The 27,519-nt window shown below is 37.8% G+C and overlaps 1 protein-coding gene and 1 non-coding gene across 2 annotated transcripts; one reads left to right on the top strand and one right to left on the bottom strand.

Annotated features, from left to right (window-relative positions):
• Nucleotides 1–7,286: 7,286 nt before the first annotated feature.
• On the bottom strand, nucleotides 7,287–7,763 carry LOC148208938 (uncharacterized). The gene has a single exon (XM_088117379.1). It carries the CDS (start codon nucleotides 7,761–7,763, stop codon nucleotides 7,287–7,289), a length of 477 nt encoding a protein of 158 aa, XP_087973505.1.
• A 16,872-nt stretch (nucleotides 7,764–24,635) lies between these two features.
• Nucleotides 24,636–24,742, top strand: LOC148208937 (small nucleolar RNA R71). The gene has a single exon (XR_015787534.1). It is a non-coding gene; the product is annotated as a small nucleolar RNA R71 (small nucleolar RNA).
• The last annotated feature ends 2,777 nt before the right edge of the window (nucleotides 24,743–27,519 follow it).

The raw sequence follows: 27,519 nt of genomic DNA, 5'->3' as shown, positions 1-27,519 counted from the left end.
TTTAGAAAAGGGAACCTCCCAACGATGGAACTTTGAAATGTTCGGGAGGCCGATGTTCTTGGATTCTTGAGGGTAAATATCAATATTTCAGGAGACCAAGATTTGATTTTTAATATGTTTCCTAATGGAATGGTGTATTTTTAGTCGTTTTCTCATTTATCCCTTGTTTGGTTTAAAAAAGTAATTGAAATACTAATACAAAATTGTTTGCATTTCTTTTTCCTAAAACAAAAAAAATCATATTTTGAAGCAAATAAATATCTTTTCTTTAAAAAAATAAAAATATATTTTGTTTTTGTAAATCCTCTTTTATAAGAAAAAATTTGCTAAAAAAAACATTCAAATGATAAAAAAACATCTTTATAAAGGCATTTCCTCTTAAAAAGTTGACATTTTTTAAAGTACTCATGATATTTCTAAAAGTAAAAAATACAATCTTTCTCTAAATCTTATTTTAATATTTTCCTAAAAAAATTTCATATGACATAGATTGGAGAATTCAAAAGGTCCATTCCCTAATATTCTTGAGGTGATGAATTTATTTTGGGAGGCTAATTTAAATTCAAATAGACAAAATTTTCTTAATGGCTTTAGGACACTCATAATTATTGTCAATTTTTTACCTTACGAATAATGATCAATAAAACGTGAGACATTTAAAAATAAAAATAAAATTCATTTTCTTAAAGGCCATTTTCTTGAAAATAATATGAAAAATAAATTATCGTTCATTGAGCGAGTGTTGCGGGGTGCTAATACCTTCCCCCTACACAAAAGACTCCCGAACCTAAATCTTTTTGTGCAGGTCAACTTATCCATTCATTTGTGTGCCCAGTCACACCCTAAAAATAAAGATTGGTGGCGACTCCATTTTTCTCCACTCGGGAAGAAAGTCGGCCGCTTTACGTCGCAAACCTGTAGCGACATAACCTATAGTTTTAATATGAATCCAATTCATATTAATTATTTGAATCCTATTCAAATATTTCTCTCATAAGATATAGTTTAATTATTGAATCTTTATTAAAAAAATAAACTATATATATAATGTATCATAATATACATTATATATATTCTTTGATATATAATTTGAACATTTCAAATTCTCTCCCGTTGTGAGTTAGCAAGACGACTTAATGGACCTACAGATCAGAAGCTCCAACGATACGAGATTAATCAGTCAAACTCATTAACGAGTTAATCAATATTCGTTAACTGTGGGTCACTCCACTAATGACCCGCAACTGCACTCTTTTCACTGCAGAATATTTTTGTGTCCACGGATGTATGACCATTAACAGTAAGTAAATCCTTAACGAGTGCTCGTAACTCTAGCTGTGTCAAATTACCGTTTTACCCCTGAGTTACATCTTGCTCCTTAAATTCCACTACTCCTCTAATGAACAATCCGATTATGGTCCGACCAATAATTGAAAGTCTCTCTTGGGCCAGTGAGAGGGTAGGGCGGGCCCCTTGTTCAAGTCTCGGAGTCAGCATGTAAGAGAACACTCATTTACTTCCCTGAAGTCGAGAAGGAGTGAATTCCATCTTGCGTAGTTATGTTCCCAGCTCTCCAATCAGTCTCGTCCCCAAAATGGTAGGATTATTGAGTCGACAACTCGGGACACTGTCACCCATACAAATCAAACGATGATCCCTTATAGGCAGGAGTCCATAACTCGCTCAGGATTAAGATCCAGTTACCTGGTAATCCTATGAGATAACAATCTATTGACTAACGGTGTTAGAGCCAATGATTAATTATTTCACTGTCCAGCCTTATACAAACTCATTATATAGGATACCTCCACTCACATGTCTCTACATGAACGACCTGGATAAAGCTGTTTGTAACTATTACAAAGTGGGCTGTATCCATAGTGTTACCAGGATAAGGTACCCAACCTTATCCTTGTACTATAGACCATTTAGGTTATTACTGGAACATTATCCACTTGTATATTGAATATATACAGTATATCAAAAATATACATTGTGTATTAAATATATATTGTATATCAAATATATACTGTTCCAGTTACATTAAATAACCTTGGATCTTAGTTTATTGTAATACGAGTGATGCAAAGATATAATAAGATAACTCTTTATTGAATAAATAATTTGTTCATAAATTACAAATACATGAGGTAAGGGCACCAAACCCAACAATCTCCTACTTGTCCGAAAGCGAGTGGGATGTACAAGTATTACAATGAACTAGGGCATACAATATACCCAATAACATCTCCCATATGCCCTAGACTAAATGACACATGTCTCGTAAACATAGATTCTCTAGATGACACTTAAACACTTTAGCCGTGTGAGCCTTTGTAAATGAATCGACAATATTCTGCTTCTCCTAAATCTTTCATTTGGAATTGTGTTGCCAGCCAGTTTTTAACGTCGGTGAGAAAACCTACATCATTCCGAATGAGTAGGATGTCATCAACGTATAAAACTAGGAAAGCTACAGTACTGTTGACGACCTTCTTGTAAACACAAGGTTCGTCAACGTTTTGGTCAAAGCCATAAGATTTGACCGCAATGTCAAACCTTACGTTCTAGGATCTCAAAGCTTGTTTCGATCCATAAATGGATCTCTTAAGCTTGCAAACTTTTTGCTCTTGACCCTGTCCAACGAATCCTTCTAGTTGAGCCATGTAAATACAATCATCAAGATAGTCATTTAAAGAAGCTGTCTTGACGTCCGTTTGCCATATCTCATAGTCATAATATATGTAGCAATGACTAAGAAAATAAGGATAGACTTCAACATGACAACATGGGAAAAAGTTTCTTCATAATCAACTCCCTCCTGCTAGGTGTAACCCTTTGCCACAAGTGTAGCTTTAAAGGTCTGAACCTTTCAATTGACACTCTTTTGCTTGTAGATCCATTTGCAACCTACAGGTTTTACCCCATTAGGTTGATCCACAAGCTCCCAGACAGAATTGGAGTACATAGACTCCATTGCCTGTTTATAAGACAACGAATCCTTAACGCTATCATCAGGTATGACGACCTGAGATTCTGTTAATCTCACGTAACGGTCAGGCTGAGTTACAACCCTCCCACTACGTCGATGCCCTCTCAAATTGTGAAGTTTGATGTTGGCTCGATGTACTGGCTCCGTCAAGAATCCTTGTTGATGGTCCAGTAGTATCAAGAACTCTTGCTGTTGTACTGATATCTTCATTGGAAATTTCATTAAACACCATTTTACTACGTGGTTTATGATCTCTTACATGGTTTTCTTCTAGGAAAGTAGCATTTGTCGATACAAATACTTTATTTTCCTTAGGATCGAAAAAGTAACCATCTCTCGTTACTTTGGGATAACCTACAAATAGACATACCTTTGAACGTGGTTCCAATTTCTTTGGGTTCGTCACAAGCACATGTGCTGGACAACCCCAAACTCTGAAGTGTTTTAAACGGTATCTTAGAAACATTCTTTGATGGAACATTGTTCAGGATATAAACTGCAGTCTCCACTGCATAACCTCAAAAAAAAAAAAAAATCAGGCAATTGAGCACAACTCATCGTTGACCGAACCATGTCTAACAAGGTTCTGTTTCTCCTTCCTGACACACCATTTTGTTGCGGTGTACTGGACTCTGAGAGTTGAGAAGCGATTCCGTGTTCTATCATATAGTCTTGAAATCTCAAGTCCATGTACTCACCACCACGATCTGATCGAAGTTTTTTAATGGACTTATCTAATGAATTTTCAATTTCAATATTATACTCTTTGAACTTTTCAAGAGCTTCAGACTTATGTTGTATTAGGTAACGATACCTACATCTTGAATAATCATCTACGAAAGAGATGAAATATTTATACCCACCTCGAGTTCGAACATTCATTGGACCACAAAGATCTGAATGTACAAGTTCTAAGTGTTCTTTGGCTCTATAACCCTTTGCTATAAAGGGTCTTTTAGTCATTTTACCCTTAAGGCATGATTCACATACTGGTAAAGAGTTGTCATCTAACTCACTTAGGAGACCGCTCTTAACCAGTTTCCCAATCCTGTTGAGATTAATGTGGCCAAGTCTGAGGTGCCAAAGATGGGCATTTTCTTTAGGAGAAATTATTTGTCTTTTGGACTGTGTTGTTGCAGTTTTAAACAATTAAGTGTTTAGAATTGTTTTAGTTAAAGTTGGTCTTAGTACGTACAAGTTATTTTCTAATTTTGCTTAACAAATTTCAATACATTTTCTTATAATAAATGCTTCATTAGAAAGAAAAGAGATTGACATAGATTGTTCAAGTAAGCAAGCAACAAAAATTAAATTCCTCTTTATTTGAGGGACAATGTACACAGTTTCTCAAACTTTCACGCATTTTCTCAAACTCATTCGACCTCTCTTCTGCTACTGCCATGTCGTAGTTTCGCTCATTCAGAACACAATATGCTTTAAGGTCTAGCTCAAGGGGGAGGCGGCTTACTTGTACGCATTGGTTTTTGAAAATTGGACTTTGGGGTGAAACTTTAACGAAGAACCCTTCATCTGAATCTATCTCATATTCTCCTATTTCTTCCTCTACTTGATCCTTGACAGGTTTGGTCAACTCTTCCTTCTTTATGTCTTGGGTTATCTCTAAAGAGCATCAAGAGAAAGAGAAAAGCGGTCCAATATTTAGAGGTGATGAGTTTATGACTATTGCAAACTTATGCGCCATTACCTCTACCGGTTTCTCGGGTTCAATTTCCTTATTCTTCCATACCTTGTTTATCACTTCAGGGGTTGGTGGATCATCATTGTCTACTAGGAGCTTAGGTTCGCCATATTCAAGCTCGCTCGATACATTGATTGTCTCACCTTGCTCATTGTCAGGCAATGCTTCTATTGGACTATTCCTCAACTCATCGACCGTCTGCTCCATTTGGATCTGCAGCCTGCGTATTACTTCATCATTTCTTGCCATAAAGTCTATCATAGTCACTTCATGGCTAGAAATTTCCAATGATTGCGTTTGCTCTGGCATCTATGGTTGATTGTACTCTTATTGAGGTTGTGTCAAGAATTCTGGTGGGAATGCGTGCTCATATGGATGGAATATACTTTCAGGTTGAGATCTTGTTGGTTCCCTTGCTACCCTAGATAATAAAAAGATGAAGGATTAGATGGACAATATTCCAACGAATGACGAATATCACCACAATATAATCAATAGAATTGATTAGCAGGTACTTTGGGAATGTCACTTCCCATTGGAAGATTATACATAAATTGGGACTCCATTTCAAACACTCTTACTGGTTTTGGTTCAATACAAGTAAGATCTCATTTTTTTCATTTATCTCTTTTTTAGTTTTTCTTTTGTTTTCTTGACCTCTATTCACGCCTTAACCTCCTTAGGGATCCTTGCAAGAAAGCCTTTGCGTTAGAAAAAATAGCCCTTTAAGGTTAAATATAACAATTAATCTTAAGGAACCGAGGCATGCAACAATCACACATGAAACAATTCACTTGAAAAGAATATGATTTTGAAAAATAAGTCCCGAGCAACGGTGCCGAAAACTTGTTGGGACTTTCTCTACCTTCAAAAAGATTAAAGACTCGTGCAAGCACACACGGTCACAAGTAATACTCGGAAGTAATCTAAGGTCGAATCCTCAGGGACTTGTTGCTTTTCAAAATCAAGTAATGCCGTGAAATGGTTCAAATATGCAATTGTGATTTAGGAAAAAAATATGATGAACTGTTGTTGTTTGGGGTTTTAACTGTCAAACAATTTAATAAAACACAACCTCTTTGCTTCTTACCTTAGTTTTGATGCAAAACATAAAAAATACACTTTGTTGGGAAAATGCACCAGGTGCAATTCTAGCGTTTCTTGGGAAACTGAGTTATACTCTTTCACTACCGCTTTTGGTTGTTGCAGAGGCTAGGGTAACCTACAATCGTATGTCTATGTGTGATTACAATCCTAGAGAATAATTATCAACTCACTTGCTTTATGGGTCAGAGGGCCTATGTTTAGGACCATATTTTAGGCGCTTATGTCTAAGCCACATCCCATATTGGTTTCCTAATATTTTACCTAACTCACCTTTCTCAGGGTTGGGCTTTAGTGTATAAATCAAGTTCCCACTGGCCAAATGGAAAAATACGTAAAGAGAACTTTTTAGAAACCAACCCAAAAAAGTGCTAGGCGCAATTCTGGACAAATCCCAAGCATGTTGAAAATCAAATCATTTTGACTAAGGCATTCCACAAAAAGGTTAATAACTAATTTAGAACATTTTTAAAGGAAAGAAAATGCACGAAAACATAAAGGAAGTATTTTTCATTGAATTAAAATGAATAAACGAGCCGTACAATGAGTTATAGCTTGACCCTCTTCTCTCTCGAGCGTGAGGGGAGTGTAAACTCACTAAAGAACTTAAGAATAATAGAATAAATGAAGAAAAAATAATAGAACTTGAATTAAAAGCAATACGGTAAACAAAAGTATGAAAATACAAGAAAATAACAGCTAAAACTTTAATCTAAAGCCTAAGAACGAGTTCTACAACGAAGGAGAAAGTAAATGAAGCTGAAAACGAGCTTGGAAAGGATGATTTGCAAGTGGAGGGATGACTTTCTTATATAGACCCTTGGAGTTGTTGAATTTTCCACCTTTTTAGGTGGAAATGAGTTGAGATACACCTAACCACTCCCATTTGACTTAGACTCACGGTTATACTTTGATTCAAACACATGAGAAATGTCCTTCTTGCCCCTCATTAATCAAAATGCACGTTTTGCCAATTTGGTCTTCAAAATTGCGCCAGGCGTAAATCCTGCAAAAATAGCAAACTATTATTTTTCTTCCAACTTTGACCGCATTTTTCTCATAATTTTCCTAAAGTACCATAGTTTGACTTTTATGCAGAAATGTTCTATGCATGTTCTATTATAAGAATATGAAATCCTTTTTGGCAAATAATGATGGGAAAAAAGTCAAAATCGTGGTCAAACAGGCCTACCGACACATGTTTCTACAGTAAAAAGTCAACCATAACAACAGCAGCGAGGATAATTTTATTCCTCTGTCCACCCTTGAAGTTACTCGAACCTGAAGAAGAAGGTCTAGACTTATTCCTAGAGGTCAAACTTCTATGAAAGTTTTTGTTGGAGGTGACAACATTTGCCTCCCCCTCAGGTCCCTTGTTTTTCACTAGGGACTAGTAAGTCTGGAGCTCATTGAGGAGCGTGGTCAGGTTATATTCCAGTTTATTCATCACAGCGTTGCTGTAAAACTTAAGGAAGCTTTTCAAAAGAGACTCTAGAATAAAATGATTTCGTTGGACTCATTGATGACAGCGCCATTCATCTCTGCCATGTTGAAGTGGACCATCATGCCGAGAACATGTTCCCGGATAGATGTTCCCTCTTTCATCCATGAGTTGAAGATGAATTCGAGAGCTTCATGCATGACTTGTGAGGAAGGTTTTCCAAGCATGTCGCGCAATAAATCCATGATCTCGAGTGCAGTGATCATGATTTCACGCTTCTTGGCCAAAATATCAGATATGTTGGCCAAAATGTAAACTCGGGCCTTTGAATTGACCTTTGTCCACTTGTCATATGCGACACAAACAACTTTCGTGGTATCAGGTCCAGGGGCCTCCGGACAGGCCTCCATTAAGACAAAGTAGAGATCATCTATTACGAGTATGGCGTTAAGGTTTATTTTCCATGTAGGATAGTTATCCCCAGTTAGTTTATCAGTGGTGAGAAGTGAAATTAAAGACATAGCCATCATTGCTAAAACAAACAAATCATTTATATTAGAACTTTGCAAAAACTCTTTAAACCAATAAACTTAAGTAAATTAAGAAATAATTAACCCTAACAATTAAATAATTTGCAATGATACTTCAACTATTTAGAACAACCGCCACCAAATGGTAGTTAGTTATTCCTTCACTGAATTGAGACTATCTTAACCAAGCATTATACTAGGATAACTCTTACCCCTATAATGATTAGCTACCATTTCATTTGGTCAAGAAATCATTAACTAACTTAATAATTTCTTGTAAGTGTATCCCTTTCATTTTAGACCCTAAAATTCCACACCTACACGCCTACCAAAAGATAGGACAATACAGTTGCAAAAACTTTAGAACCCTATCCATTTTTGGAGTTTGCCATAACACTGATCTCATGCAAACACCTTTCGAAGGGAGGATGCACCCAGGGTGTAAGATCGATATGACAACACTAGAGAGGTGGTGAATAGAGTTGCTTACGAACTTGTAGATTTTAAAAAAATAATTTTAAGAATAGTAAAAAATCAAATGAAATTTAAATACATAAATTAAAGAGTAGAGAGAGATGACACCAGAAATTTTTATAGTGGTTCGAAAATCCCTACTTCGCTCCCCAAGAGTTCCTTCTTGGGTATTTTACTATGTCAGGTCACTTACGGGTGAGAACCAAACCGATCGACCCTATTTTTTGTCCTAGGCTAAAGAGAAACCCCCGATTCTTTTTACTGGTTCAGGATCTAACCAACTGTGTTTTCTCACAACTCAAGGTGTACCCACACCTTAATACAAAACTAAAAAATGTGAAATGAGCAATACAAAGAAAATACCTTACTAAGGTGAATTTGTAAATTTCGCACTAAAGCAATAGCTAAAAAGCTAAACTCTAAAGTATCTCTCACAAAAAAAAAAAATATTGGCAACTTTTTGTATGGAGGGAATGAAAGTTTGAGAGCAAAGTGATTTGAAGAGAGAAGAATGTTTGCTTTGATAATTGGTGTCAAGAATGATATTTGGTGGCTTTAAATAGAGTTTCGAATATGAAATTTGGCCGTTGGATTTAGGGCAACAAAGGATGGATGATGGAGATTAAAAGTAGAGATAAGGTAAAGAATAAAGAGAATTATGGAGATTTGTAGAAATTGGCGGAGATTGAGAAATTATTGAAATTGAGAGGATTGTGGAATTGAGAGCATTGTGGGAATTTGATTTGTCGAAATTGAAGACACCACGTTTCGTCGCATGATCTGTCCACGTCATCCACCACGTCACCAAATTTATTGATGCCACGTTACTGCCACATCACTGCCACAGTGGCATAATTTGACTATTAGATGCCACGTCTCCTGCCACATGTGCTTTTTCTTCACCAACTTGTTTTTGGCTGTATTTTATTCGTTTGAACTCTGATTTAAGTGATTCAAAATGCGTTAAATTCGTTTTTCCAAGCTCTGCACTATGGAGACTTTGAAACACTAAAATCATCAGTAAATAAAGTTTGTTATCATCAAAATATTTGGTGTGATTGAAGCTCGTAAAGCTAACACAGGGCACCACGAGGCCGAGCATGAAACCTTTACTTTGCAAACTAATGAAGGAGACCGTAGGAAGTATTGTAACACGAACTTCTCCCATTTACTTTAAATACTTTCTCCATTCACCTTGATATTGACCCATGCAAACACCTTCCGAAGGGAGGACGCTCCTAAGGCACACGAAGCGGAGCATGAATCTCACGGTGTGAACTTCACAGAGAACGTGAGTGAAATAGTATATATTATACATACCTCATATATGAAACATCAGTATGTTATATACATATATTAATCCTCCCACTAAGTATTTTATAATTTAGGGTTTATTATTTAAGGAAAAAAACGGCTAAAACATTTTTTCTTAAATAAGGTCATTTGCCTAATACAACTTATTTATATTAAATCGTTTCATAAACTAAATTCAACTCCCAGGTCGGTTCGCAAGTAAAGGTGTTCCATAAACGGCCAGCTTAAATACCTCAACCTAGACAGAACCTTGTCTTATAGGCAATATTTTATAATTAAGTTTTTTTTTCAAGAAAAAACTCTAATCTTATTAGGAAAAAAAAACCTTAACGTAAAGTTTAATTAATTAATTTTAAAACTCTTTTTTAAAATAAATTAATTAACCCTAAACATGCAATACTAAGCTTTAAATATACATATAATTAAACTTATAAGCATGCATCAAATGACATTCATAAAAATATAACAATTATATTTACCAAAGAAATTTCATGCTCAATGCAACTTATTTTTCCATTAATTAAGATAACAATTATATTAATTACAAGAAAAATACAACATGCTTCATATAACACTTATATTAATACAATGCATGATCTTTCTTTAACCTATGGTGAGATTTTAATCTAAATGACATACTTTATGCATCATACATTTAATTAAACATACTTTCATAATTTGTACTAATTAAATAAGCAGCAAATTGGACATGGTTTTGGCATCCTAAAAGCATATTAAATTAATATAATCAATTAATATAATCATGATTATATTAATTTAATATAAGAAAAACGAAAAGAAAAATAATAAACAAAAACCACAACTGCTGAAACTTGAAGACAAAACCTCTACTTCAACAACGGACCATCTCAGCAATGTTCAACATTGTGAAAATATATGCAATTCGCCTGTATTTGAGTACCCATTCAACGTTTATTTTTTTCTAGATTTACAACTTCTAAATCGTGGTAAAAAACCTCTGAATTTATACAGCAGGTACGACACGGACTTACACAATGATTTACAACATTCAATGCCCAAAAACACCGGGTCCTTTACATTGATCAAATCAAACGAATTTGTAAATTTAAATGCCAAAAACCAACAAACATCCAATTGCAAAACCCATAAACCTTAAGCATCAAAATGCAGAAGAAAACTCACCATATTCCGTGCAAAATTTCAACAGAAAATTCAAAACAAAAAACCACGCTCTGATACCAATTGAAGAGGGTGTGAATCCCGGAGCGGAAGCAGTAGAACACGTTCTTGAATTTCTTTCCAAATTTAAAACACGAGAAAATATAAAAAAGGAAGAATGTTGAATTTTACCTCTTTTTCGTGTGATCCCAATGAGACAACACCACTTGATCTTCGTTGCTATGTCTCTCGGTCGAGAATCCAGATTGCGGGATCCAATTACAAAGGATTGAGAGAGTAAGAGAGTTGAGAGATTTCAAAAATTTTTCATCCCTTTATGGTACAGGTTATTTACAGCGAGGGAAAATCGTAAGACTATTAGGATATCTTATCTTTTGATATAAGATATCTTCTCTTGAATCTAGGGGAAATCCAAAGGCCATTAGGATATCCTCCTCTTTTTAATTAATAATAAACAAATTAATTAAATCAATTAACAATTAATTAATTAAATTAATAATTAATAATTAATAATTAATCTAATTAATAATTATTAATCTAATTAATAATTATTAGTCTAATTAATAATTAATTAATTTAATTATTAATTATCAATCTAATTAATACTTAATTAATTTAAATCCGAATATTAATTAAATAAATAAATAATTAACAATTAATTATTTAACTTGTAATTAAATATCACATATTTAATTAAAAGTATATATTTGAATCATATTCAAATGCATCTCTCTTGTATAACCTATAGTTTTAATATGAATCCAATTCATATTAGTTATTTTTATCCTATTCAAATATTTCTCTCATAACATATAGTTTAATTATTGATTCTTTATTAAAGAATAAACTATATATATAATGTATCATAATATAGATTATATATATTCCCTGATATATAATTTCAACATTCCAAATTCTTTCAAATTCTTGATTCTTGTTTTACCCGTTGTGAGCTAGCAAGGTGACCTAATGGACCTACAGATCAGATTCTCCAACGATAAAAGATAAATTAGACAAACTCATTAATCAAGTTAATCAACAATCGTTAACTGTGGGTCACTCCACTAATGATCCGCAACTGCACTATTTTCACTGTAGAATATTTTCATGTCCACGGATGTACGACCATTAACGATAAGTAAATCCTTAACGAGTACTCGTAACTCTAGCTGGGTCAAATTACCGTTTTACCCTTGAGTTACATCTTGCTCCTTAAATACCACTACTCCTTTAATGAACAACCCAGTTATGGTCCGACCAATAACCGGAAGTCTCTCTCGGGCCAGTGAGAGGGTGGAACCCCTTGTTCAAGTCTTGGAGTCAGCATGTAAAGGAACACCCATCTACTTCCCTAAAGTCGAGAAGGAGTGAATTCCATCTTGCGTAGTTATGTTCCCAACTCGCCAATCAGTCTCGTCCCCAAAATGGTAGGATTATTGAGTCGACAACTCGGGCCACTGTCACCCATACAAATCAAAGGACGATCCCTTATATGCAAGAGTTCATAACTCTCTTAGGATTAAGATCGAGTTACCTGGTCATCCTATGAGATAATAATCTATTGACTAATGGTGTTAGAGACAATGATTAATTATTTCACAATCCGGCCTTATACAAACTCATTATATAGGATACCTCCACTCGCATGTCTCTACATGAACGACCTGAATAAAGCTGTTTGTAACTATTACAAAGTGGGCCATATCCATAGTGTTACCAGGATAAGGTACCCAACCTTATCTATGTACTAAAGACCATTTAGGTTACTACTGGAACATTATCCACCTGTATATCGAATATATACTGTATATATATACACTGTATATCAGATATACACGCTGTGTATTAAATATATACTATATATCTGTTATACTTTTCCAGTTACATGACATAGCCTAGGATGTTAGTTTATTGGATTTGGGTTAATGCAATTCTAAGAGAAATATCAATAACAACTTTATTGAATGAATATTTGTTTTATGTTTACAAACCACAGGTTTAGGGCATAAAACCCAACACGTTCGATATTGGCAGCTGAATAACTGTGTTGTATAAGTCCAATGCTGCGGCCGTGATCTTATGATGACAACAGAGAAGAGTATTAAAAAAATGTGACAAAGGAAAGTTCCGATAGAGCCAGGGAAACTACTCTTGTATCTCCCTGCACTTCGTCGGGATAAGAAAGTGCAACCCGTTATCATCACGGGCAAGCCAGTCGCCACCAACGAAAAACCATTCGTCCTTCCAATTCTTTATAGAAGAAGGACCCATGATTAAGACCTGGTTTCGAGAGCTAACATAGAAATGAAGGGTATCTTTAGAGCTATGCTTTAGGTAATAGAGAGACATGAAGGTAGCGATAGTCAAATATTGGTCACCACATAGATAAGACCATAGAATAAAGCAACTAATCAACGTAAACCACCCATTGGGTATGATCTGTGAAGGGGCCAGTTGGTTGAAAGCTTGGAAGTTTTGAAGAAATAGAGGGAGAGGTAAGCGGACACCGAACTTAAACATGGCCGCATAGAATACGACCTCTCTAGGTGAAGATGCGCCTCTCACCATGATGCATAAGTCGAAGGCTAACGGAGTCCGGAATATGGTATTTCGCACGAAGACGACTTAAATCTCTCTCGATAAGGGTAGAGCTATCCAGCCACGGAGGCTGGTATGATCCAAACTCAAAAGACGGGTTTGAGGAAACCTCATCATTTGAAGTGGTCCACTCGATGTTCAAGCTATTATTGGATGCCATAAGGACGAGAAAAGAAAAGAAGAGAGAAAGCCAGGTTACCTGAAGACGGTGGAAATGAGCAACGATCAAGGAAGCAAGGAGGGTTTTTATAAGCCCAAAACTTAAAAGGAAAAAACTGAGGGAGGCTCGTACCGATGTTTCTCTAATCGCAGCGCACGCAACATTGCTTTCAAGAAAACTTGTGTCCGTTGCAGACTATGCTCCCCTTGTATCATAATCGTCTCTTTACCCAACTCGAACCACATTGTTAATTTGCCCAAATTCAAGGTGACATCCCCCAAGGTTGATAGCCACTGTAACCCAAGTATCATATCCGCACTGTTTAAGGCGATTGGTAAAAAATCCTAGACAACCGTGATAGTCGAAAAAATCATATCGACCCCCTTGTAGATTCCATGACTTGTAACCTCATCGCCCGTCCCAAGCACTACACCATACCCTTTCATTTCACTAAAAGGAAGCCAATGACTGGGCGTTTATGCTGAACGCACGCGCTAAGCGTGGTAACAATTATATAGATACAAGCGCACACCTGTCAGAGTAATATAAAATGGATGGAGTATCCAAGTATCGATCCTCAAGGACTTCTAAACAATTTCCAAACTCTAAAGTTTTAAAGAATAATGAATGTTGGAATGAGTGATTCTTGTAAAATGGGAAGTGGTCACAAATAATGGTTTGGATTTGGGATTTGGACTTAGAATGATAAAACCTAGCCCGAACTACTTCAAGTTAGCCAATAAAGACTCAAGGACATGCTAAGGACAATATGCTTTTTACTTTAGAAACCAACGACTACGCTTCTCACTTGACTTATGTCTAAGCAAGTTCAAAGTCCTAAGACATTCCCTAATATGTCTATTATGAGATATATCTTAGTTTTAGGATGGAAATAGTCGCAACCTCGGGTTAAGGTCCTATGTCTAGGCTACTTAAGCGGAACCCTTATGTCTAAGGCGCTCCTCTCCTCGGTTTAACCACTCAACAATGCAAATAAGCAACCTTTTCAGTATTGACTTGTTAAGACTTACAGTGGCCTTCTCTAAATCCTAACTTTTTGGGAAAACATGTTGAGCAATGAATGGAAAGCAAAAACACTACTTCTTAGCAACCCTTTTTAGACATAAAAGGCTAACTATCCATAACCGGGCTAGAGACGGGAATTTAGAAAGACATATTGAAGAAAATACAACAAGTAAAATGGTTGAATGTGGAATGCATGTGTGAAAAACAAAAGTTAACTAACGGAGAGTTTTTATCGGGACTGAGAGCTTCGCCCTTCTCTTTCAAGCAAGGGAGAGTGTCACGTGCTCTTTTCTCCAAAAACACAACTCTCTTAACTAAAAATAAAGTAAAGGCAAAGGGAAGATAAGCAAAGTGCTAGATTTTTATATATTTGAATAAGTAGAAAATAACTAAGTACAAATGGAAACAAAACAAAGCTCAATAAAAGAATGTAAAGTGCTCGGGATTTAAAAACGAAAAGCAACTAATGAAAGCAACTCAAAAGTACGTAGAAAGCAACAAAGAAACACTAAAAATGATCAAGAGAAGGAAGCAAGGCTTGATGAAATTGGTGGAGAAGTTGCTGGAATTTATAACTGTGCAGAATTGGTTAGGTAGGTCCTAAAACGATGGTGAATCACCCATTTCCAACTCTTTTGACTGACCAAATCGTGCTCAAACTGATAGTGGAACACTTCTTCTACACGTATGCATCGGTTGGAACCACCAAAACGCATTGGAAGACGCGTTTCATTAAGGGCAAAGTTGGAAGAAAACCAGTTTTTCTGCAGGCTTCCCAGGTGCCTGGCGCCTCCCATGAAGGTTTTTCCGTCTTTTTGCTTCTTTTGATTAATTTGCACTCCCAAATGGTCCTAAAATGTCATAAATACAATATAAGCCAACCACAAACCATAATATATGAATTTTGCATGAATTGGAACTCAAATGATCGAGAAAAATCCGAAACAAAGCTGAAACATTGTAAAAACAGCATCTAAAACCTTCTTTTTACGCATGTAAACAAGCGTAATCACACCCCCAAACTTAACTTTTTGCTTGTCCTCAAGCAAAACTTAGCAACTTTAATCAGCTTTCTAACACATGGACAAGGAAAAGCAAAAGCAACCGAGATGTTCAATCATAAATTGTCTCAGGGAAAAGATGTCAAAGCCTACCATTCTATTGCCTTTGTAAACTTAGTCACTATAAACCAAGTTTGAAATGATAAAAACTTTTTCTTTCAAAATCTTTTTTCTCTTTCAAAAAAACAGAAAACGTTTTCAAATACCCCTAAGGAATCTGCACACTCCCTCCTTACACTAAGACTTTTACATCTGAAAGACCGGCTACTAGCCCCTGAGGTTTCCACACACTAACATCGGTTTCAACCACAGCTACTCGTAGAAAGACTTTGAACTAACAGCTAGGTCATAAAACGACGACAATGAGAAACACGAAGTCACTTATCACCATCTTTACTGCTATTTTCAAAGTCAACACCCAACCTAAAACTAAATGGGTGTCTACAGTAGGACTCGGGAATCATAAATACATTTTCTTTAACTCTCATTGTTTCTACCACTCTTTTCTTTCTAACACAAGTCTTTTCCCCACTCTTATTTTCTTTGACAAAGACTCTTTTTTACTCTTTTGCAACTTTTGTCTTCTCTTATTTTTTCTTTTTTCTTTTTTTTTTCTTTTTCTTTCTCGGTTTTTAAGCTAAGTGCTTTTCAACACTTTCTTTCTTTCCAACTGACTCTTTTTCAAAAGAAAATAGCATGATTTTTCAAATATAAATAACACTTTATCTTTCTGAGACAACGACTGACACAACGACTGTCCCCCCCAAACTTAAGAGAGACAGTGTCCTCACTGGGAAAAGACTTTTGCATCGGATGAAAAAGGCTTAACAATAAAAAGGACAAGGACTTCCTATATAGGGGCAAAGAAAAAGCTTAAAGTTTGTAAAGATCAAAAAGACATAAAAGAAAATGAGTTTATCACATAAACAAAGGAAATAGCTCCAAGCTTAGTCAGGCATAGAACAGAAAACTCAACAATCTCTTATAATCATCATCGACATGAAATCACATGCACAGCACAGATGCTTCAAAATAGGCATGTGAAAAGCTAAACTAAGGTTAAGTGAAGGCATACTTTAAGTGATCAGAAGATAAACGATACTAATTTATTCATGCTTCAACTGAGCTCGAAACATAATCAATACAAAAAAAAAACATGCGTAGTAATGCTAGAATATGCTAACTACGTCATTAACCAAAAGAAGAAAACACAAAAAATAGCAAAGAAGGAACCTCCCCTTCATGAAGTCGGAGGTTGTGGACTAGGATCAGTGTCAGTACTGGGAGATGGATGACCAAGGATAGCAGCTAGCGCTGGAGGCCATGAAGGTAAAACCGCAAAATCCAATGAAGCCCTTAAGTTGTAGATATGTTGCACGACTTCTCGAACCTGATCTCGCAGCTGGTGGTTCTCCTCTCGAAGACGACGGATCTCCGATGTAGGAGACATCCCAGTACCTTCCCTTCTTTGTAACGCATGGGCGATAATACGCCGAATATTCTTCTCTTCCACAATTGGGGCATCTCTCTTAATTTGATCCTCAGGGAGCTGTACACCTTGTCGCAAGCATAAAGAAGTGACCAAACGGGGATGATAAAGCTTACCACGTGTTCGGTGGGCACACTCATGGATACTAGTATTGATCAATTCTCCATAATTCACATCTATGCCCTTTAGCATGGCATAAACCAGCAGTGCCCTATCCTGAGTGACATGCTCATCATGCTCCGTTGGCAGAATTCTGTTTTTGACTATGTATAACCATCCTGCAGCAGTTAGGGAAACATCCTCGGGTTTTAGTCGTACCTTGCCATGAGTAGTCAAATCCCAAGTGGCAGAGGGCTTCCCAACACATTCTAGAGCCTCATCAAGCTGTTCCAGAGTCGGAGTCACTAACATCTTATTGCCCACAGCATCTCTGATATTCTCAATGTTGAAGGTGTAGTTGATCTGAGTGGCATCAAACCGTATTTCCTTCCCGTGCACTATGGCTATATGTGACTGGGGATGGACTGCAGCATAGAACTCTCTGACTAACTCCAAAGCCTCACATTGTATGAGCTGAATGAGTGGTCTCCACTCTTTGTCTCTAGCAGTCTCCCTGCAATCATCAGGCACATCTCCTAGAGTGAGATCGAATCCCAATTCTGTCATAATCTTACGGGATTTCATTAATGAAGTTCGAGTGGCTAAATTTGCCGCGTTCCATTTCGTCTCGACCTCCTCTCCCTCAGACAAGTCTAGTTCAAGTGTATCAACTGGCCCAGGTGCCACTACCTTCTTCTTAGCTTCAGCTGCTTTAGCTTTCGCAGCTCTCGTTTTAGGTTCATTCATGGGCACTGTCGGCTTCTTAGCCTGAACTGCACGACGTTTTGAACTCTTTCTCTCCCGCCTCTTGTATTGAAACATTTCCCTTATCGTCTGCGTGTCCTCAGGATCTTCTTCGCTGGTAGGTTCTTGAGTACTATTCTCCCCAACCTTGGATCTACCTGTATCACACCCAAGGGGGTTAACTGTATTAGAAGGAATAGTGTGAGCATCCCTTACCCCTGGTAGAGTGGCCATCGGTGTGACATACTCATCCGTTGCCAATGGAGTAGATCCAGTTGCCCCAGTAGGCAACTCTTGGTGACTACAAAATGCTCCTTCTGTAGGTGTATCCAATGGGGAAGGTTCCTGAGTATCTGTTCTCACCACTTCGTTCTCGGTATCCTCTGTTTCTGGCATATTTGAACAATGTCCTCGTGAGACCAGTAGAAAATCATCATTACCATCTTCCGGTGTAATAATCAATGGAGATGAATAAAACTGCTCCTCGTCCCTGTTCTCCATAGATGAATCCTTAGGCGTGAGACGCCTACTACTCCCATCTTCCTCAATTTCTGGGTCTATGATCACCTCCTTGCCCTTCCTCTTTTGCCCTATCGAAACCCCGGGCTCTAGCCTATGGCTATGGCTCTTCTCTTGCTCTCCTCCATGCTCATCTCCTGCATCCATTGGCATATTGGTTGGGGTTGGCATCCTAGGAGGCTCTAAGGGTTTTAGTTGTCCCATGTTGAAGGTACTCGATATGTTAGGGTTCAATTGGGGTGCTTGAGGTCCTCTTTCTAGGAATGGAAGTTGAGGTGGTGGGGAAACTCTAGGTGAAATCATCCCATAATTATGTGGAGGTACCCAATGACCCATTCCATAATAAGGTGGAAGGCTAGGAAATAGAGTAGATGGGTTTGGCATTCCATAAGGATGAACACTAGCTGGAATTTGCATTTTAGACAAGGGAAAATGATAGGAAGGAACCGGGTTAAACATAAACGGTTGGTACATACCCGGATTGATCATTGGAGGAAGTTGTTGAGGATTTTCAGCCCTAAACTCACTGTTTTGAGGTATATTAAAGGTGGGTAGTTGCTGAAAACTAACATAACCATGTGGGCTCATTATAGGATGTTGTGTAGGAGCTTGGGATGGAGGACATTCAAATGTTTGAAGCGGGTTTCCTCCCCTAACAGCAGCTAGCCTAGAATCTAAACCCATGTGGTGTTGGAAGTTCTCCAATGGTGGAAAAGGAATGCTTGTGGCATTTGGAGCTTGAGTGGAAGAGGTAGGAAGTGAAGTATGTTGAGAAGAGGAAGCCATAGATGTAAGCAAATGCTGGAAATTTCTTCTTCTCTTTGGTGGTGGCTGAAAATCGAAAACAAGGGTGATGAAGGGAGTGGGTTTTTGCCGAAAAAACAAGGGGAAGAAGAGAGTTGTGTGGGTTTTGGTGGAGTTGTAAAGCTTAGGCAATGGGTCTATTTAAAGCTTTCCCCAAACTAAATCCTAAATGGAAAGGGATTGACATTTAAGTTCAACCAAGTTTCCTAAACCTAAAAGGAAAAGAAAACAAATTTGAATACAAAATAGGATTAGGGAAACAAAATTTGAGTTTGAAGAGAAGTTCTTAAAGCTAAATCATAGAGGATTAATGTTTGACCCAAAATAAAGCCCATGCTATCGAAAATTAAAACCCAAACCGTGAAGGAAAACGAAATTCGAACTGCTGGAAAACAGGGCAGGCGCCAGGCGCCTGCGTGATTTATTTTCGCAAAGGGCAGGCGCCAGGCGCCTGCGTAAAATTTTTTCAATGTTTTTTTTTTTTTCATTCTTTCTTTTTGTTTTTCAACGTTTTCCAAAAACATTCTTAATAAGCAAAACTTTTTATAATTAGACAAAAAGAATGTAAGATACAAAAATTTCCTTCCTTTACTTTTGTTCTTTCCAAACGGATAAGAAGGAAAAACATTTTTCGCAAACATTTATTGACCTGAAAGTTGAATAGAGGTTTTTCCTCTATCCACTGGTTCTCCAAAATACGGCTTAAGTCTCTGCCCATTTACTTTAAAAACATTTCCTTTAGAGTCAACTAGATCCACTGCCCCATATGGGTAGACTTTAAAAATTTGAAAGGGACCAGACCATCTAGACTTAAGTTTTCCAGGGAAAAGTTTCAACCTAGAGTTGAATAACAAAACCAGATCACCTTCTTGAAGATTGTTCGGCCGAAGACGCCTATCATGCCACTGTTTAGTTTTTTCCTTAAACAACTTAGCATTCTCATAAGAAAAGTGCCTGTGTTCTTCTAATTCCAACAATTGTAACTTCCTCGCTTCACCTGCAGCCAACAAATCAAAATTTAATTTCTTAGTAGCCCAAAATGCTTTATATTCTAGCTCAAGAGGCAAATGACATGCTTTTCCAAAAACTAGCCTATAGGGGGACATGCCGAGGGGAGTCTTAAATGCTGTCCTATATGCCCAAAGTGAATCATCAAGCTTAAAAGACCAATCCCTACGGTTAAGATTTACAGTTTTTTCTAAAATGTTTTTTATCTCCCTATTAGATATTTCGGCTAACCCATTCGACTGAGGATGATATGCTGTTGCAACCCTATGACGCACATTGTATTTAGTCAGCAACTTTTGCATAGACCTATTCACAAAATGAGCCCCCCAATCGCTTATCAGACAACGCGGGGTTCCATAACGCGTAAAAATTTGCTTTTGCAGAAAACGAATGACAACTTTGGAATCATTGGTAGCAGTTGCAATGGCTTCTATCCATTTCGAAACATAATCTACTGCTAACAATATATAAAGCTTACCATTAGAAGATGGAAATGGACCCATAAAATCTATACCCCACACATCAAATATTTCAATCTCCAGGATCGGGGTTTGAGGCATTTCGTGGCGTTTAGATATATTACCTGTCCGTTGGCATTTGTCACAAACCTGGGCAAACTTATGTGCATCTTTGAACAGAGTGGGCCAAAAGAACCCACTTTGCAAAACTTTGGCTGCGGTTTTGTGTCCTGCAAAATGTCCTCCATATGGAGACATATGACAAGCGTCTAATATCGCCTCGTGCTCTTCTTCTGCGACACACCTGCGTAAGATATTGTCAGGTCCTAGCTTATATAAAAAAGGCTCATCCCAACGATAACATCGAACTTCATTTAGAAATTTCTTTACCTGTTGCTTGTTGAACTCATAAGGAACTATTCGACTTACCAAATAATTTGCTATATCGGCATACCACGGAACTGAATCAACTCGCAAGAGTTGCTCGTCAATAAACTGTTCACGTATAACAGTTCCATCATCACAGAGCGGGGATTCCAATCTAGACAGGTGATCAGCAACTTGGTTTTCAGTACCCTTCCTGTCCCTAACTTCAATATCAAACTCTTGAAGTAACAAAATTCACCGTATCAAACGTGGTTTAGCATCTTTTTTAGCAAATAAATATTTTAAAGCAGAATGGTCAGTAAAAACAATGACTTTTGTGCCTATCAAGTAAGACCTAAACTTATCAAAGGCGAACACAACTGCTAACAGTTCCTTTTCAGTAGTAGTGTAATTGAGTTGTGCACCGGTCAGAGTCTTACTAGCATAATACACAGGATGCAAGATCTTGTTTTTACGTTGTCCTAACATAGCTCCTATTGCATAATCACTAGCATCACACATGAGCTCAAAAGGTAAATCCCAATTAGGTTCGATAATTATAGGAGCTGAACTTAGAGCAACTTTCAACATTTCAAATGATTTTAAACAGTCATCATAAAAACAAATGGTCTATCATGTTCTAACAATTGACACAAGGGTTTAGAAATTTTAGCAAAGTCTTTTATAAAGCGGCGGTAAAATCCCCCATGCCCTAAAAAACTTCTAATCCCTTTGACATTTGTAGGAGGAGGTAGCTTTGAAATGATGTCTATCTTAGCGTGGTCTACCTCTATTCCTTGCTTGGAAATTTTGTGACCCAAAACAATACCCTCTTGTACCATGAAATGACACTTCTCCCAATTTAGGACTAGGTTTGTTTGTTCACATCTCTCCAATACTCTCTCCAAATTAACTAAACAAGCGTCGAAAGAATTTCCAAAAACAGAAAAGTCATCCATAAAAACTTCTAGAATATTTTCTACCATGTCAGAGAAGATGGCCATCATACACCTCTGAAAAGTCGCGGGTGCATTGCATAGTCCAAAGGGCATTCGCCTAAAAGCGAACGTACCATACGGACACGTAAATGTTGTCTTCTCTTGGTCTTCTGGAGCAATAGTAATTTGATTATAACCCGAATATCCATCTAAAAAACAATAGAAATCCTTACCTGCCAGACGGTCGAGCATCTGGTCAATAAACAGGAGAGGAAAATGGTCTTTCTTTGTTACCTTGTTGAGTTTGCGATAATCAATGCAAACTCTCCACCCGCTCACAGTTCGGGTTGAGATGAGCTCATTCTCATCGTTGGCCACCACGGTTATACCCCCTTTCTTTGGTACACATTGTACTGGGCTTACCCAGCTGCTGTCGGATATTGGGTATATAACACCGGCGTCAAGCCATTTAAGAATTTCTTTCCTTACAACCTCTTTCATCTTCGGGTTCAACCGCCTTTGACTCTCAATAGAGTTCTTAGCATCTTCTTCCAATAGAATTTTGTGCATGCAAAAGGCTGGGCTTATCCCTCGGATATCTGCAATCGTCCATCCAATGGCCTTTTTGTGCTTCTCCAAAATCTGCAATAAAGAATATTCATTAGTAGGTGATAAATTGGAAGCTATAATAACTGGTAAAGTGTCGTTATCCCCTAGATACGCATATTTCAAATGCGACGGCAATGGCTTCTGCTCCAACGTGGGTGGTTCCACTATGGACGGAAGTAACGACTTGCATTCTTCTTTTTGTATTTTTTTAATAGGATTAGCCACATCTTCTGGTCCTTCTGCTATCTTATCAAGCTCTTCTTCAATCTCTGTAACTAATAAGTCATAAAACTCATCAAACATAATAGGATTCAAGCTATTTATAGCAGAGCACTCTTCAAAGTCTCCAGGTAATTTCATGGCGTCTAGAACGTTAAATTTAACTTCTTCATTATTTACCCTCATTGTAATTTCTCCCTTCCTCACATTAAAAACTGTATCCCCAGTGGCTAGAAATGGTCTTCCCAAAATAATGGGAACGTCTAAGTCTGCCTCGCAATCTAGAATGATAAAGTCCGCAGGGAAAATGAATTTGTCCACCTGGACTAAAACATCTTCTATCTTTCCCTCAGGTCTTATGATAGATCTATCTGCTAGTTGGAGGGTAACCGTAGTAGGTCTAGCTTCTCCTATGCCTAAAGATTTGAAAACTGATAATGGCATAAGATTAATGCTAGCGCCTAGATCACATAATGCCCTACCTAAGTTTTTTCCTCCTATGGAACATGGAATGGTAAAACTGCCAGGATCATTACATTTCATGGGTAGCGGGCTGCCTACAGCTTCACTACTACATTTTGTCATGGCTACCAGTTCATGCTCTCCTATTTTTTTCTTCCTAGAAACTATATCTTTCAAAAACTTAGCATAATTTGGCATCTGTTCTAGAGCATCTACTAATGGTATATTTATATGCAGTTGTTTTAAAATATCTAAAAATTTTCTAAACTGGGAATCATTATTTTTCTTAACTAATCTTTGTGGAAACGGGGGAGTAGGGGTAAAAGAAGGCTGTACCTGTGGAGGAACACTCGGGGTGTCCTCATTACCTTTTCTAATATTTTCTTTTTCTGGTGTTGTTGGATTTTCTGGTATCTTTACAATTGGTTCAGTGGACGGAATCTGTACATCTGTTGTTGGCATTGTTGGTCCATCATATGCCAGTCCACTCCTGAGGGTGACAGCTTTGCACTGTTCTTTCCCTTCTCGTTTTGGTAATTCAGTATGGCCTGGAAAAGAACCTTGTGGTCTATTCTTCAATTCATTGGCAAGTTGTCCCAATTGGGTCTCAAAATTCCTCATTGATGCCGCTTGGGATTGTATCACTGCGTCGGTTCGGGCCATGTACTCCTTCATCATATTCTCAAGATTTGAGTTGTTATTTTGAACTGGTGGAGTCTGTGTTCTCTGATTGTACTGCTGTTGCGGTGGTGGGATGTATTGCTGTGTAGGTGGAACATAGGGCTGCTTGTTCTGTTGGCTCTGCCCTTGATTAAAACCGCTCGAACCTCCTTGTCCTCCCCATGAGAAATTAGGATGATGCCTCCAACCTGGGTTGTAGGTGTTCGAATATGGGTTAAAGTTCCTATTGTTCCCATGTCCTACATAAAAAACAGAAGCAGGGTTATGTGGACAATTATCATAAATATGGTTTTCACTGCAAAATGAACAAATGAGATCGTTGACTTGGCAAACAGGGGCAGGAGTGCAATAATCCGACTGCACAGGTTGTATCGGCGTGGCTAATGGATTTTTTATTCCCAATGCCATCTCTTTCAGCCTCTGGTTCATTGTAACCATCTCTTTTTGCATCGAGGTCGCAATGTCCAGAGCCAAAACTCCAGCTGGATCTTGCTTCTTTGGTGCTGCCCTAGATCTTTGCGAACACCATAGTTCGTTATGTGAAGCTAAGTCATTTAGGATGTCAACTATCTCGTTGAATGTCTTCTTTGTAAAGGCTCCGTTGGCAGCATTGTTTAGCATCATCTTAGTAGGATGATCTAAGCCTCTAAAGAAATGTTCTATCTGGATGCATGCCGGCAAGCCATGGTTCGGACATTTCCTGATTAGTTCTTTAAATCTCTCCCACGCCTCGTGAACAGGTTCACGATCATACTGTCTAAAGGAGATGATCTCCTCTCTGATATCAGCGTGGCGAGTAGGTGGGAAGAATTTTGTTAAGAACTTCTCCACTAACGACCCCCATGTGGTGATGGATCCCGGTGGAAATGCATTGAGCCATGCTCTAGCTCGGTCCTTCAAAGAAAATGGAAAAAGTGTTAGTCTCAGAGCATCGTCTGTTATACCAGGTAATCGAAATGCATTTGCAATTTGAATGAATGATTTCAGATGATCATGTGGATCCTCATGTTCCTGCCCTCCAAAATGTCCAATTGTCTGCAACATTTGGAACATCATTGGTTTAAGCTCAAAGTTTGCGTGGGCTGGAATAGGGTTGACTATCCCTGAACCAAAGTTCTGAAAAGCCGTGGCGGCATATTCTCGCATTGCCACGTCTCTGTTGTCCGCCATCTGGATATGGTTGAATTCATCATTTCTTGCATGATCCCTCATATTACCGTTAACAGCAGGTGGATCAACCGGATCACGAGGTGGAATATCTGCCATTGATGTGCTCGTACTCTCTACCTCACTTTCAGGACTGATTTCACCTTCTCTCTCTTTTGCTTTTCTAGTTGTTTTCGAAGTCTTTGCTCCTTTCGAGTTTTTCGAAGGGTCCGCTCAATCTCAGGGTCAAGGGGTAGAAGAAAAGATCTTGTGCTCATGCACTTTAACTTACCCTTGTGAGATAAACGACCAAAAATATAGAACAAAAACGGTGGATGGAAATTACACCCAACAACAATTCACAAAAATAAAAACTAAAAGAATTTGAAAATAATTTTAAAACTAAAGTCCCCGGCAACGGCGCCAAAAACTTGACTGGGCGTTTATGTTGAACGCACGCGCTAAGCGTGGTAACAATTATATAGATGCAAGCACACACCTGTCAGAGTAATATAAAATGGATGGAGTATCCAAGTATCGATCCTCAAGGACTTCTAAACAATTTCCAAACTCTAAAGTTTTAAAGAATAGTGAATGTTGGAATGAGTGATTCTTGTAAAATGGGAAGTGGTCACAAATAATGGTTTGGATTTGGGATTTGGACTTAGAATGATAAAACCTAGCCCGAACTACTTCAAGTTAGCCAATAAAGACTCAAGGACATGCTAAGGACAATATGCTTTTTACTTTAGAAACCAACGACTACGCTTCTCACTTGACTTATGTCTAAGCAAGTTCAAAGTCCTAAGACATTCCCTAATATGTCTATTATGAGATATATCTTAGTTTTAGGATGGAAATAGTCGCAACCTCGGGTTAAGGTCCTATGTCTAGGCTACTTAAGCGGAACCCTTATGTCTAAGGCGCTCCTCTCCTCGGTTTAACCACTCAACAATGCAAATAAGCAACCTTTTCAGTATTGACTTGTTAAGACTTACAGTGGCCTTCTCTAAATCCTAACTTTTTGGGAAAACATGTTGAGCAATGAATGGAAAGCAAAAACACTACTTCTTAGCAACCCTTTTTAGACATAAAAGGCTAACTATCCATAACCGGGCTAGAGACGGGAATTTAGAAAGACATATTGAAGAAAATACAACAAGTAAAATGGTTGAATGTGGAATGCATGTGTGAAAAACAAAAGTTAACTAACGGAGAGTTTTTATCGGGACTGAGAGCTTCGCCCTTCTCTTTCAAGCAAGGGAGAGTGTCACATGCTCTTTTCTCCAAAAACACAACTCTCTTAACTAAAAATAAAGTAAAGGCAAAGGGAAGATAAGCAAAGTGCTAGATTTTTATATATTTGAATAAGTAGAAAATAACTAAGTACAAATGGAAACAAAACAAAGCTCAATAAAAGAATGTAAAGTGCTCGGGATTTAAAAACGAAAAGCAACTAATGAAAGCAACTCAAAAGTACGTAGAAAGCAACAAAGAAACACTAAAAATGATCAAGAGAAGGAAGCAAGGCTTGATGAAATTGGTGGAGAAGTTGCTGGAATTTATAGCTGTGCAGAATTGGTTAGGTAGGTCCTAAAACGATGGTGAATCACCCATTTCCAACTCTTTTGACTGACCAAATCGTGCTCAAACTGATAGTGGAACACTTCTTCTACACGTATGCATCGGTTGGAACCACCAAAATGCATTGGAAGACGCGTTTCATTAAGGGCAAAGTTGGAAGAAAACCAGTTTTTCTGCAGGCTTCCCAGGCGCCTGGCGCCTCCCATGAAGGTTTTTCCGTCTTTTTGCTTCTTTTGATTAATTTGCACTCCCAAATGGTCCTAAAATGTCATAAATACAATATAAGCCAACCACAAACCATAATATATGAATTTTGCATGAATTGGAACTCAAATGATCGAGAAAAATCCGAAACAAAGCTGAAACATTGTAAAAACAGCATCTAAAACCTTCTTTTTACGCATGTAAACAAGCGTAATCAGCCAACACGTCTGGGCCAACTCCAGCACGATGAAATTGTGGGAAGCTCCGCTGTCAACCAGAACCACAACCTCACGTCTTGAATCAACCTACACACCTTCAATGTTTTGGTCCTAGTCGATGCCAACCCCAGGAACGAATTAAGGGATAGCACCGCGAGACCCACACTGTCCTTATCATTCTCTTCACCGATAGTCTCAACTGCATCTCGGAATACTTCTGTTCTGGCGTCCGCCTCCTACACTACGAGAACTTGTAATTCCTTCTTCTTACATCGATGTCTGGGCATGAACTTCTCATCACAACAATAATGCAAACTCTTTTCGCATCTCTCCTTCAGTTTAGCGTCGAAGAGCTTTCGAAATTGCCCTAGGGTTGTCGGCGTATTTCCCCCTTTTGTCGTTGCATCTGTA

This window comes from Momordica charantia (assembly GCF_013281855.1).
Source record: "Momordica charantia cultivar OHB3-1 chromosome 9 unlocalized genomic scaffold, Mcharantia_2.0 BLBB01000009.1, whole genome shotgun sequence".
In the NCBI taxonomy this organism is placed as follows: domain Eukaryota; kingdom Viridiplantae; phylum Streptophyta; class Magnoliopsida; order Cucurbitales; family Cucurbitaceae; genus Momordica; species Momordica charantia.
This window is presented reverse-complemented; position numbering and strand designations above follow the sequence as displayed.